The sequence below is a fragment of the Aythya marila genome (assembly GCF_965140915.1).
Source record: "Aythya marila genome assembly, chromosome: 1".
Taxonomy (NCBI): Eukaryota; Metazoa; Chordata; class Aves; order Anseriformes; family Anatidae; genus Aythya; species Aythya marila.
Window position 1 is genome coordinate 78,857,641 of NC_139042.1, and position 12,079 is coordinate 78,869,719.

The following is a 12,079-nucleotide window of genomic DNA, read 5'->3' on the forward strand; positions in this document are numbered from 1 at the left end:
TAGGCAGTGAAAAAGATTTGATTATAAAGTATATTTGGCTTAAATTTGTAGAGGTTATATCAACTCTTTTGAGATTTTAGGCAATAAAATCAAAATAAATGTGTTCTTTACCTTTGAAAAATTTTAGATTATGTTCACAAATCTTGGCTTTACTTCATAGAATTTTACTGCTTTCATTTTAAATGAGCTATTAGATAAGAAAAGTCTGATAGAGTTAGGAGTGAGTGTGAGAAAAGTTTCATGGGAAAACGTGATGTGGTGTGCCCTCTTTAAACAACACTTCTTCCTTAAGACATACAACACCTGTACAACCTCTTCCCATTGGAATAATCACATCAACTTCCATAGGAAAAAAAAAATAATCAATAGACAAAATAGTAAAAACATTGCAAACTTCAGTGTTTAGATATATTTTTTTCCTTTTTTTTTTTTACTTCATTTGGTCCATGTTTCTTATGCACATTTACTAAACCCACAACTAACAGAGTGACTTTAAGAGAAAATTGGGCTCTTTGCTCAGAATCTGTAAATTATATGGTAAGATGTCATTTTATAAGATCATTTACTAAGTGCCTTCTGTTCTCATATGATTATAAATCCACCAATCCACCATTACACCTCTGACATTTAAAAACAAATAGAAATGACCAGGAAAAAAAAAAAAAAAAAAAAAAAAAAAAAGTGATAACTCACCAATAACCCTCTTTCAAGATAATTTTGAGAATGAAGGAAATGTGACTGATTTTGTTGGCAGTACTTACGTTTACTGAGTTCTCATACAGCTCTACATCTAGCAGCAGAGAAGGTAACAGATGTCATGTAGCTGAATAGTGAAATGAAAGGAGATATTTGCTTTGTTATAAGATGTGGTACTGTAGCATGTAACCATTCAGTATACAAATGTCCTGCATTCTGTAGTATAGTAACATATCCCTTAACACATGTAATTGTGTTTATTTAAGCTTATAGGGTTTCCATTGTCACTTAGGAACTGAAACCTGGGATTCTCACATGTGATAGTTTTTGCCAGACAATGTCGTAAGATTAAAGAGAAGGTTACACAAGGCATGGAAAATACTGAGGTACTCAATGCCTTCTTCATCTTGGTCTTTACTGATAAGGCTGCTGATCACTAATCCCAGATTCCTAAAAACTGTGGGCAAGTCTGGAGCAAGAGCTGTACTCAAAGAGTTGTGATCAGCAGCACAAAGTCCATCTGGGGGCCAGGCAATGCTGGTGCACTCCAGGGGTTGATACTGGACCTACACTATTTAACTTAATTAATTACCTAGCTGATGGGACAAAATGCACCCTCAACAAACTTGCAGGAGATATAAAACACAGAGGAGAGTTTATTACACCAGTGGGTTATGCCACCATTTAAAAGGAATTTGAGAGGTTGTAGAGATAGACCAACAGGAAATTCATGAAGTTTGACAAGGGGAATGTAAACTCATGCTCCTGGGGAAGAACAAGGCCATGCACCTGTAGGTTCACCAGCATAGTTCATCGGAATTTAACAGCCTTAAAATATATTACTATTGTGTTATTTCTTCACAAAGACAGGAAATTTGTTTCCTGGAAGGTGGGTAGTCTAGCACTCAGAAAGATGATACTGTAGCATTCTGCACTACTGTGCGTCACTAAGCACATCACTTTGTCTTTCCATTCTTCAAAAAATAAATAAATAATAATAATTACATCAATTGTAAACAATTTCTCATGTAAAGATGGACCTGAATGTAGGTAATTATGTTTTGTGCACTGTTTTTTATTTTTTATTTTTTTTTAATATAGGGAAAGTTGTGTTGTTAAAATAGTAATGAGGAAAAAAAAAAAAAAGAGAGAAAAGTATTTGATACTAAATGTTTATATCAACTTTTGTGTCACTAAAATTCAGGCATTTTAATTCAGTTGTGAAACCCCTGTTTATTTCATCAAGCCTAAAAATCTAAGGGGCTAATAGAAAACTAATTAAATATTAAGTCCCCATTCATTCTACTACACATCAGTGCCTGCTAAATAGCAGGAAAGGAGGTGGAAGGGAAGAGATTACAAACAGCTGTCTAATGACAGCTGTGTCAAGCCAAAACAGATATTGTTAAAACATTTTGTTATAGGAAGGCAGACAACTCCATATCAGGTGCATGAAGACCTGCTCTTCTAAGTCCTTTTCCAGTAGACTGGAGTCAATATGAAAAGTGGTCCTTGCTGGGAATTTCTGTGCCAAGATGTTAGACACAGAGTGGGATAAGTATGGAGAGATAATCTTACAACTGTAAGTCTGAGAGAAAGGGAATGAGGAGCGTTTGCAATGCTGTAGTGTATCTTGCACTGGAGCTGTGGATTAAGAGCTGTTACACTCATGTTTTCACCCAAAACTTTTCCTACATCCTTAAATGGAAGGACGCAGTCCTGCATATTTATATAACAACATCCAGTAGAGCCAGGTTAATTAATTTTGTTTTGATAATGTTTTTCTTTTGATATACGTTTATGTGATCTGATTGGGAAAACTCACTTTCTGCTTGTTTTCAGCCACGTCTGTATCAGATTGTGCGGAGGCTGAGGGATCTGCACTTTTGTTTCAATGTATATTGCAACATTTTTATTGCATTCCACAGGTCCTCCAGTAAACGTTACTTGCAATATTTTTATCAACAGTTTTGGATCAGTCACAGAAACCACAATGGTAAGTGCTATGATGCCATTGGCAAGAGAACAACAATACATAATATATGTCATGAACACAACCTGTCAATTTTTCTATTTATTGTTCAACTTGCAGGTCCTCCTGTAAATGTTACCTGCAACATATTTATCAACAGCTTTGGTTCAATAGCAGAAACTACAATGGTGAGTGGGACTGGTCATTGAAGCCATCTTGTGAAGGAGTGGGATGTGATATAGAATAGAGATGCTCTAGATGTGAGGACATTTGCTAAGTTCTCAAGGTACTACCAGTTAATTAAAATATAAAAAATATAAAACAATTTTATTTAGAGATATATAAATAATTAAACTCAACTATCAAGTCTAAATGTATATCTATAGTGGCTGTGCCACAGTCTGTAGTGACTGTGATGGCAGCAAATAAAGGGATGCCCAAGGCAGATTTCCCAGCTCTTGTTAGCACCAGAAAAGCAGAAGATGGAATAGTTGGAGCTCAGCTGTGGGGTTTCCTGCCAAGAACCTGATATTTTGAGTGAGTCTTACACCCCAAGCTGAATTATCTGCTGCTGCAGACTGTGCTGACAAAGGTACCAGAAACGTCTTCTTCAACTTAGCTAAAGTATGAGCTGCAGATACATTAGTTATCTCTTTGAACTGCAATCACATCAGTGACTGAATGAACTTTAGTCAAATGACTGAAACATATAACTATAAGAAAACTTGGGTGTTTTCAGGGCCAATCTCATATTTGAAAGTGCCATGAATCCAGGTAACTGAAATGCATATTTTGAATAATTCAAAGAACACTATCAGCCATACAAACAGGGCCAAAACAAAAACAACAAAAAAAACCCTAATTTTAATAATTTAAAAATTAGATAGTTCAAATTTTCATTTCAAGATGAGATTTTTCTTTTAAAAGTTGATGGATTTTAAGAGTAAGGAAACCAAAGACAAAAAAAAAATAAATAAAAAAGAAAAGAAAAGAAAAGAAAAGAAAATTGTAGTCAATCATTTATTTATTTATTTTTTCTTAGTCTGGAATTAAATTTTCATTTTCTTTAATATTTCCTAAGAAAAAAAAAATATATATGTATATATATTTTCTGAGTACATCTGAAAAGATGTTGAGTTATTTAATCTAATTTTTCAAACACTGAATGAAGAAGATCTGTTAACTTATCCAAGCATATATACAACTGGTTACTAGGTTAATACTGAGATAGATTTTTTGATGAAAATATAATAATATAATAGTGTAATAAATCTATGATAATTACCAGATGATTCTGTATGTGGGTTAAAACTGTTCTAGGAAAGGTATTGTGACGAATCCCAGCTTTATTTCAGATTCTTTAATACTCCTCTCCCACAAAATAAACTTAAAAGGGTGCTCTCACCTTCACTGAAATTTTGGAAGAGCTATGTGCATAACATAGCTGTCCATTACCTTAGGATGTAACAGACATCTATGGACGTTTTTGAAGTGATTGCAGTATAGTTTCAATACTTTGTTTTCTGATAATTCCTGTAGAGTGCCCAGGTCTTACTCTGTTTGCTGAAACTGGAGACAATAAAGATACTTTGCATCCTGTAGGACTGAGTTCTTGATAAATAAAAAATGAACTTGTTACTTAGAAAAGTACTTAAGTTATACAAAAGAGTTTTTTTAAAAAAATTATATATATTTATTATTGTTATTATTATTATTATTTAATGGGATAAAAGATGCCTTGAAATCTTTGCATTCTTAAGGAACAGCAGATATTTTGCCTAACTTAAATATCATATTTAATATTAAAATAGTTAATTTAAATGTAATTGCAATTATACCATCATTTGGGAAAGAGGTAACTAAGGAATGTTGAGTCACAAGTCCTATGCTCCTAAATATTTTTACTTATACAAAAATAAATAAATAAATAAATCAACAACGGCTATTTAACATTTTCACAGAGATAAAGGGCGAGTAGTTACTAGGGCAGGTTGCTTTCTTAAATTGTATAGGAGAGTCATTTATAAATGACACAACTATAACATACACAGATAAAAAATAAGTAGATATGTTAATGCTTTAGAATACGTATCTGTAAACTTTAAAAAAAAAAAATAAGTTTAAAATGACATGAAAAACATAATCTTGATGTAACATAATGATCAACAGACAAATTTTATTATTTTTTGAAAACTTTGTTATCCTGTGTTTGAGAGATTCTGAAAATATAGTTATGAATGTAGCCTTTTTTATCCAGCTTTGTCTGTTGATCTTAAGATGTAGAGACATCAGCATAGCTTTAAGTAGCAAAAAATCCTGCATGTCACTGGCTTTACAAGATGGCATTCAATGAAAATATTTGCACGACCTAATGCTGATTGCATTAATTAGACTCCTTCATTGCTTTGATTAAATCCCCTCATTGCATTTTACCGTCTATCAAATATGTTAATGTGCACCTTTTCAATGTTCATTAACACATTCTGCTGAAAACAGCTAAACATTCAAGTAGATGAATACAAAGACTGTTGGCTTTCTTATTTTGCTTTGTTCATAATATCTGCTGAAAGTGTGGAAAGTGTTCCCTTAGATGCTGTTCAATGGTTTAATATTGATTTTCTTAATGCTGTCACTTATTTAATGACTAGTATGACTAGTTTTAGGATGTTTTAAATTTGCTCTGAGAGGCAGACATCAATTACAGTTTCATCTACTTTGACTTTCTGAAATAGATGCAATCAAGGTAAAAATGTTGGCGTCCCTTTTGGTAAATAATGAGTTTTGTTTGATTCCTAGTATTCATTTATTCATAAAATACTCTTGATAGTTTTGACATAAAACTAAACGATTCTTTTAAGACCCTGGATTGTAAGTCAAAAAGAAATGTTCTTTTCTCAGAGGACAGGGATGGTAAGTGAAACCACGTATAGATACTGAAGTGACATTATCAAGATATAACTTGGAAGAGCTGCATTGGAAACCTTGGGAGATGAAAACTTGTTAGAGAGGGTTTCGGTAGGAGAAATGAACATGGCAAACAGGATTACAGTCCCAGGCCTACTTAATTCAATAAATTCTCAATAACGTTAGCAGTAGTAGCTTCTTTGTTCCAATTAGAGTAAACACCAGAATGAAATTTATCCCTATGTGAAGGCCAGCACAACTCTGTGTTGTGCCTATGTGCTATGCCCAATGTGTTCTAAAAGCTAAAATCCTTAATTGAGAAATAAAACAGAGGTCTGTGCTGGCTGTCTCCAAGAGGATGAATTCCACAGAGTTTTCATGTATTTTGTTCCCAAAATTCAAATATGTTAATCTCTCTGCTCTATTATGCACATGTGGGACAGTATAAAGATTGATTTTTCTTTGTTCCAAAAGAAACAGTTTCTTCCACATTAAAATGATGTATATTATACCAAAATAAAATAGTAAAAAATGCTAGATCAGAGTCAAGATAGAATTGATAGAATTGTTGGGGGAAAAAAAAAAAAAAGAAAGAAAAAAAAATTAAAGAAAGAAAGAGCCAAGATTTTCCTGAGTAAGTTCACAGAATAAAGCAATTATGCCAGTAAGCTTTGTATCTATTTTTGGAAGCATTCACACATGCAGCATTCAGCAGAAAATCCACTGTACAGCATGACTCCAGTTGAGTATCACAGATGAGTAATCTACATCAGGCTGGGCAGAGTCCCAAGGAATTCAGATGTTCAGTGTCACAAATGACCAGGATTTTTTAGTTATCAGCTGTAGGAGAAGCTAAGAGCAGTTTGTGCATTGATGAACTAATTGTTAATTACAGAAATGACTAACAGTGAGAATGTTATTATTGTCGTTATGCCCTATATTTAATGACTGATACTATGCATCAGGTTCTCTGTTGGGATAAATGCATCAAATTCCAATTGTGTTTTGAGTACTTACGTTAGCAGAAAAAACAGCCATTCTTTAAAAACTTTAGTGGGGATAGAAGTTGGCTGTGGCTGGATAGATGATATTCCGACAAGAAAACACATACTACAAATAAGCTTGTTAGATCTCAGTTGAGCAATTTACATGTCTAGTTTTCACTGCATAAAGGACTCCCAATGAAGCCATTGAGGACACCTTACATGCTTAGATGCATAGTTAACCAAGCACTTTCCTGTTCCATGGCTTTGAAATCAATGATTAAGCCACTATTTTCCACTTAGCACTCATGTTCATGACTTCGAGAGAGAGTAGTCTCTCTGGTTAGCCCTTCCTATGTATGCAAGACCATCTAAGTCTGATGTTTGCATCAGACAACTGACTCAACACCTGGGTGATCAATGGGATCGGAGGGAAAGATGGGAGGAAGGCTGAGATCAAAGATGAGAGTAAGCTCAGAGTTAGTAAATAGGACTGAAGAGGGAGTGGGGATCTCCAGCACTCCCTGACACAGCAGTGCTTGAGGCCAAAGGAACACAAAACTTTGCAGAAGTTCCGGGGAGTGAGCCTGCTGGCTATGGAATTGCCATCCCTGACCTTGCCCAGCATGAAGTGAATGGAAAAATCTTTTCTCTCTAGATTCCTGTAACAGAAACTTAGTATATATGTGGATTGAGTCCCTAAATCTTCATGTAAATCTAATAAAACTGTTCAGATGAATATTCCTTTAGTGTGTTAGCATTACCATGATCTTATGTCTTGAGAACAGAGGAAAACTCTTTATCTGAGTTGCCTTAAGCTATTGCTGGCATCAATATTGCCAGAGAGATTTAAACTTCAGGTCCACACTTCTCATTCAAAACAGTGGTACTGTCAGAAAGAATTTGTGGAGCAGGTGTACTTGTGGTAGTGTAGGAGTGGATTACAGTCCACCCACACCTACCCTCAGGAGCTCACAGAATACACACTATAGTCTGTCTGAGCTCCATGTTGTGGTATCATTCTCAGGAGAATTTATCTTTATAAGATAGCTACAACATTAGCACAGAAAAAGTAAATTCAAAATTCTGCACGATTGCATCTGACTGTATAAATGCACATCCCTCTTGGCTGCTTATACTGCAAGCATATTAGAAAACAAGTAACTGGTATTTTGATATGCAAGTTATATTTCCATTTTTATTTCTTATTTAAATATCTCTCTATATACATAAATACATAGATATAGATATTTATAGATAGATAGGAAAGCCAGTCAGACATAAAGAAAGGTTTCAGTGCTGTTTTGCTTCTAACAACACAGTCTACAAAGAAAAACCACTACCACCACCACCAACAAAAGCTTTTTAAAGAGTATCAGTGTGATGGCTCTAACATATTTATGAATTATGAAGATATATTTTCAACCTACGTATGTGTTGGAAAAGATAGTATAACTCTATTGGTATTTATGATTTTGGTATAATATATATCATTATATGGAGGTTCTCCTATGAATAAGGATTTTTCAGACTAGCTTTTGCTAGCTAGATCATCAACTACTGAAATTCATGAAGGCACATTTATTTATTGTTAGATATTTCTAAACAGTTTGCTGATTTGACTGATTTATGATTTCTGTGTCATGGGGGAAAAATCCCTCTGCTTTCTGTGGTCTTCATTACATATCTTATTTTAATAAAAATTAAAAACAGTTGCTAAACTAGCAATAGCAATTGTATATTATTATATAGTTATATGTCAGTCACTGATGGCAGTTCCTGCCTTTGATGTAGAATGAAGGTCATGTAGACAGGAAGGTCAAGAGCCTTCCTGTCTTTTTTATTGATACTGTCCCATGTAAACATATAAGAAATTTTTTAAGACCAGGAGACAAGACAAAGTATGCTTAGGTTTGTTGTATCCTCACAAGATGTGATAATATTTTTTTTTAAATCAAAACTGCAAGTTAATACTTGATCTTAAACTGCATGAAAGAACTCCATCATAAAAGTGCGGTGGCTTGTGAAAAGCAGATAGATGTTTTTCTAAGTACCTTTAATAAACGTGCTATTCTTAGACCTCTATCTGGTGTGTCTTGCTCTGATTAGAAGATGTTCATATTTTGACTCACATCTACACAACAGCTAGTATGGAAATGATAATGAAAATGAGAAAATACACATTCCTAGTAAGACTGTGAAATTTCATTCCATAGTCTCAAAAATTACATCTGTTTGGATGTTAGAAATATTCTTCCTGAGCAGCAGCACATTTCATCATGAACTTATTGATAGAATGGTGGGAAACGCTGAAGCTTGGTGGGGCTCATTCCATGGAGTTCGTATATTTGGCAAGCTGCTTACTGCAGGTCTAATCAGAGTGAAAAAAATTATTTACATTTTAAGAATGATGATTTTTTTAGACTATAAGGTTCAGTGGCCTAACTAAACCCATGTCAACTCATACATTTTCCAAGTCAAAAGCACAGCGCTGCCATTTTAATGTACTGCTGCTACTACAAAACAAATCTTAAATGTAAGGCTTTTGTTCCTTTGACAGAATTATTTGCTAATGTATTCCTTCAGATAACGTAACCTATATAAATATTATTAAATATTTTCCCTTTAGAGGAAGAGTAGATATATTTCCAAGAAAGTATTCACAGACTAGCTAAGTGCTGCAATTTCAGGTAAATATGCTATAAGAGAAGGGAAAGATGGGGGAGATGATGCTTTTATTTGCTGACTTTGTAAATTCAGGATAAGGAGAATAGACATTAGAAGCTTTCCATTCTCTCTGTTGGGTTTTGGATTAGACACTGAAAGCTCTTTTCATACTCTTTTTTAATAGCTAGTTCTCGACACGGTATTAATGCTGGTTCTAAATGAACCTCTATATAATTGCTGTCTTCCCAGTTGTGACTAACAGACCACTCAGCAAAAGAATGCAATTAGAACAGTTTTAAAGGGATGCAGGGAGGGAGGAGTGAATGAAATAACATACAGAGAAAAGCATACGGTAGATAGAATAAGGATGCAAACAGTAAATAAGAAGTGCTGATTTAATTTCTCCTCTACAAATCTGGATTCACTGAAATTAGCAACTATTCATGAGTACATTAGAAATAATTGATTTACACATCGGAAGCAATTTATTTAAATTAGTCGTTTTATAGCATCTTTGTTGAAATTGTATATAGCTAGCCACAATGCTTTCTGACTTTCTAAGTACCACTGAGATAATCTATAGCATTTGAAAGAACGTTGTATTTAACATTGGAGGTTGCAGTTAATATTTTCTTCATCAATGAAGTAATTTTGATTTGGAAAATGTACCAGTTGTGTTTGTTTGGTTTAGTATGGCATTTATACTGCTTAATTTTCAAATGACATCTCTCATATTCAAAAGATAACATAAATATTTGCTGTAACACTGGTACTGTAATAAGTGTAATAGCATAATGAATGCTAAAGTGGGCTTCCAATTTTGGTAAGTGGCTCAGTAACCTTTTTACATGGCATTTCTGTAGGACTACAGAGTGAACATTTTTTTGAGACAGCAGTGGAACGACTCACGCCTGGCTTACAGTGAATATCCTGATGATTCCCTGGATTTGGATCCCTCTATGCTGGACTCTATTTGGAAACCAGATTTATTCTTTGCCAATGAGAAGGGAGCAAACTTCCATGACGTCACAACAGACAACAAGCTGCTAAGGATTTCTAAGACTGGAAAAGTGCTGTACAGTATCAGGTAAACCAGTTAACTTTATTTTTTGGCTCTTCATCCTATTCTTTCCTCTCAATCCCTGCTTTTCTGAATGCAGCTAGGCTTGCAGAATATACTTTACATATTTATTTTTTTCTTGTCCCTTGTGTACAACTGAATTGAGACTTAATCACAGCAGGGTAGAAAGAAAATATGCCTACATTCCTTTGCTAAGCTTTTACTTCTCACAAGATGGTCTGAAAGTGGCACAGCAGTACTACTTAACCTTGTTGGAAACTTAAGGATGTCTACTTATTTATAGGTATTCCTCAGTATTCCCATCAACATTAGCTCAAGCCTTCTTAGAAAGAAAAGAAATCAGCTCTTCAGTGGATGGTGGGTTGTAATTCAAAATTAAAGGGGAATATTATTTAAATGACTTCTGAAAACCTTAGGTAAAAATGGGCTTGAAACACAGTAAATGACACGTGAGTGGCCATGTAATCGGATGTATCTTTTCACAGTTAAAAATAACTGGAATTATGGAAAGCTTTTGTTTTAATACTAAGTGCATTGAAGTGTGTATCATGTGACTGGATTTAGGCTGAATGAATAAACACTTTGACAAAATATGATTGGATATGATCTGATGAAACAGGACATGTGCAGAGAATCAACTGCATTTCACAGGCATAAACTACAGCAAATCTGCAGTATTTGTTTGACATTCAGCTTATTGTGCATCATTATCTTAGTATAAGTAGTCAAAGGTGCAAAACCACTGCTCTTAGGGTGATTTAAAAAAATGTATTGTTCTGTGTGTTCCTGGGAATGCTTTTTACTTTTTCCCATTTTTGAATTGTGGAAAGTAAATATGGTAGTATCTATTTAATAGATTGCTTAGTGAATTTACTTGTTGGTAAGGAAAATCAATTCAGAAGACAGTTGTTTCTGACAAGGCATTCTGTTTGTGACCTGGATTTTCACTAAGGAATTTTTATTGATCCAGGTGTCCTGGCTAAGGAGAGTGGTGTTCTGTAGGATGCTAGATTAATAAATAATAACATGGCACTTTCTCCATTTCACAGAATTGCAGAATCACAGAATTGTAGGGGATTGGAAGGGACCTCAGGAGATCATTGGATCCAACCCCTCTGCCAAAGCAGGTTCCCTAGAGCAGGTTGCCCAGGTAGGTGTCCAGATGGGCCATGAATATCTCCAGATAAGGAGACTCCACAACCTCCCTGGGCAGCCTGTTGCAGTGCTCTGTCACCAAGTACGGGATTTTACATGATTCCAGTGGAAATTACTCAATAAGACCTCATTTGTGTTTGGATAGATTAACCAGTGTGGGACTTATACGTTTATTGAGCAAGGTTTCAAATTGACATACCTGAAGAGTTTGAGAAAAATAGTAGGATAGGAGGATGAAGCTAGCACTAGCGGAGTGATAAATATGCTGTCACTTACAAATATTTCTTGTTTCATCCTGGGAAAGAAATGAATGCATCTGCTTGTTTGAATGACATCAGACACTGTCTTATTGGAGGCAACAGTGCAGCTGGGTGCTGTTCTGAATACAGATAGATAATTTCTCTGACATTTGTCCATGCGGGAAAAGTAATATTTCAAGCTGTCATACCACATTTGTAAAATTCCCACACCTAAATGCAAATTCATACAAAGTAGAGTAAGCAGTATTCCAACCAAGGACTAAACAAAACTCATCGTTTCTCATTTGTAACACACAACAGCAACAAAGGCTTACCTTGTACTTCTCACATGGCATAGAATTTTGAATAACACTGTACAGTG

The 12,079-nt window shown here is 34.6% G+C and overlaps 1 protein-coding gene across 2 annotated transcripts in view; it reads left to right on the plus strand.

Annotated features, from left to right (window-relative positions):
• Window positions 1-12,079, plus strand: part of GLRA2 (glycine receptor alpha 2) — a gene marked incomplete at both ends in the record, with an annotated part of 130,177 nt that overhangs the window by 18,867 nt on the left and 99,231 nt on the right. The window contains 2 exons of one of the 2 annotated variants that reach the window (XM_082753525.1): window positions 2,625-2,692; window positions 10,086-10,309. In XM_082753525.1, coding sequence (XP_082609651.1) covers window positions 2,625-2,692; window positions 10,086-10,309 — 292 coding nt within the window. Of the gene's footprint in view, window positions 1-2,624; window positions 2,693-2,788; window positions 2,857-10,085; window positions 10,310-12,079 lie in introns of both variants that reach the window. The other variant, XM_082753524.1, reaches the window with a different exon arrangement.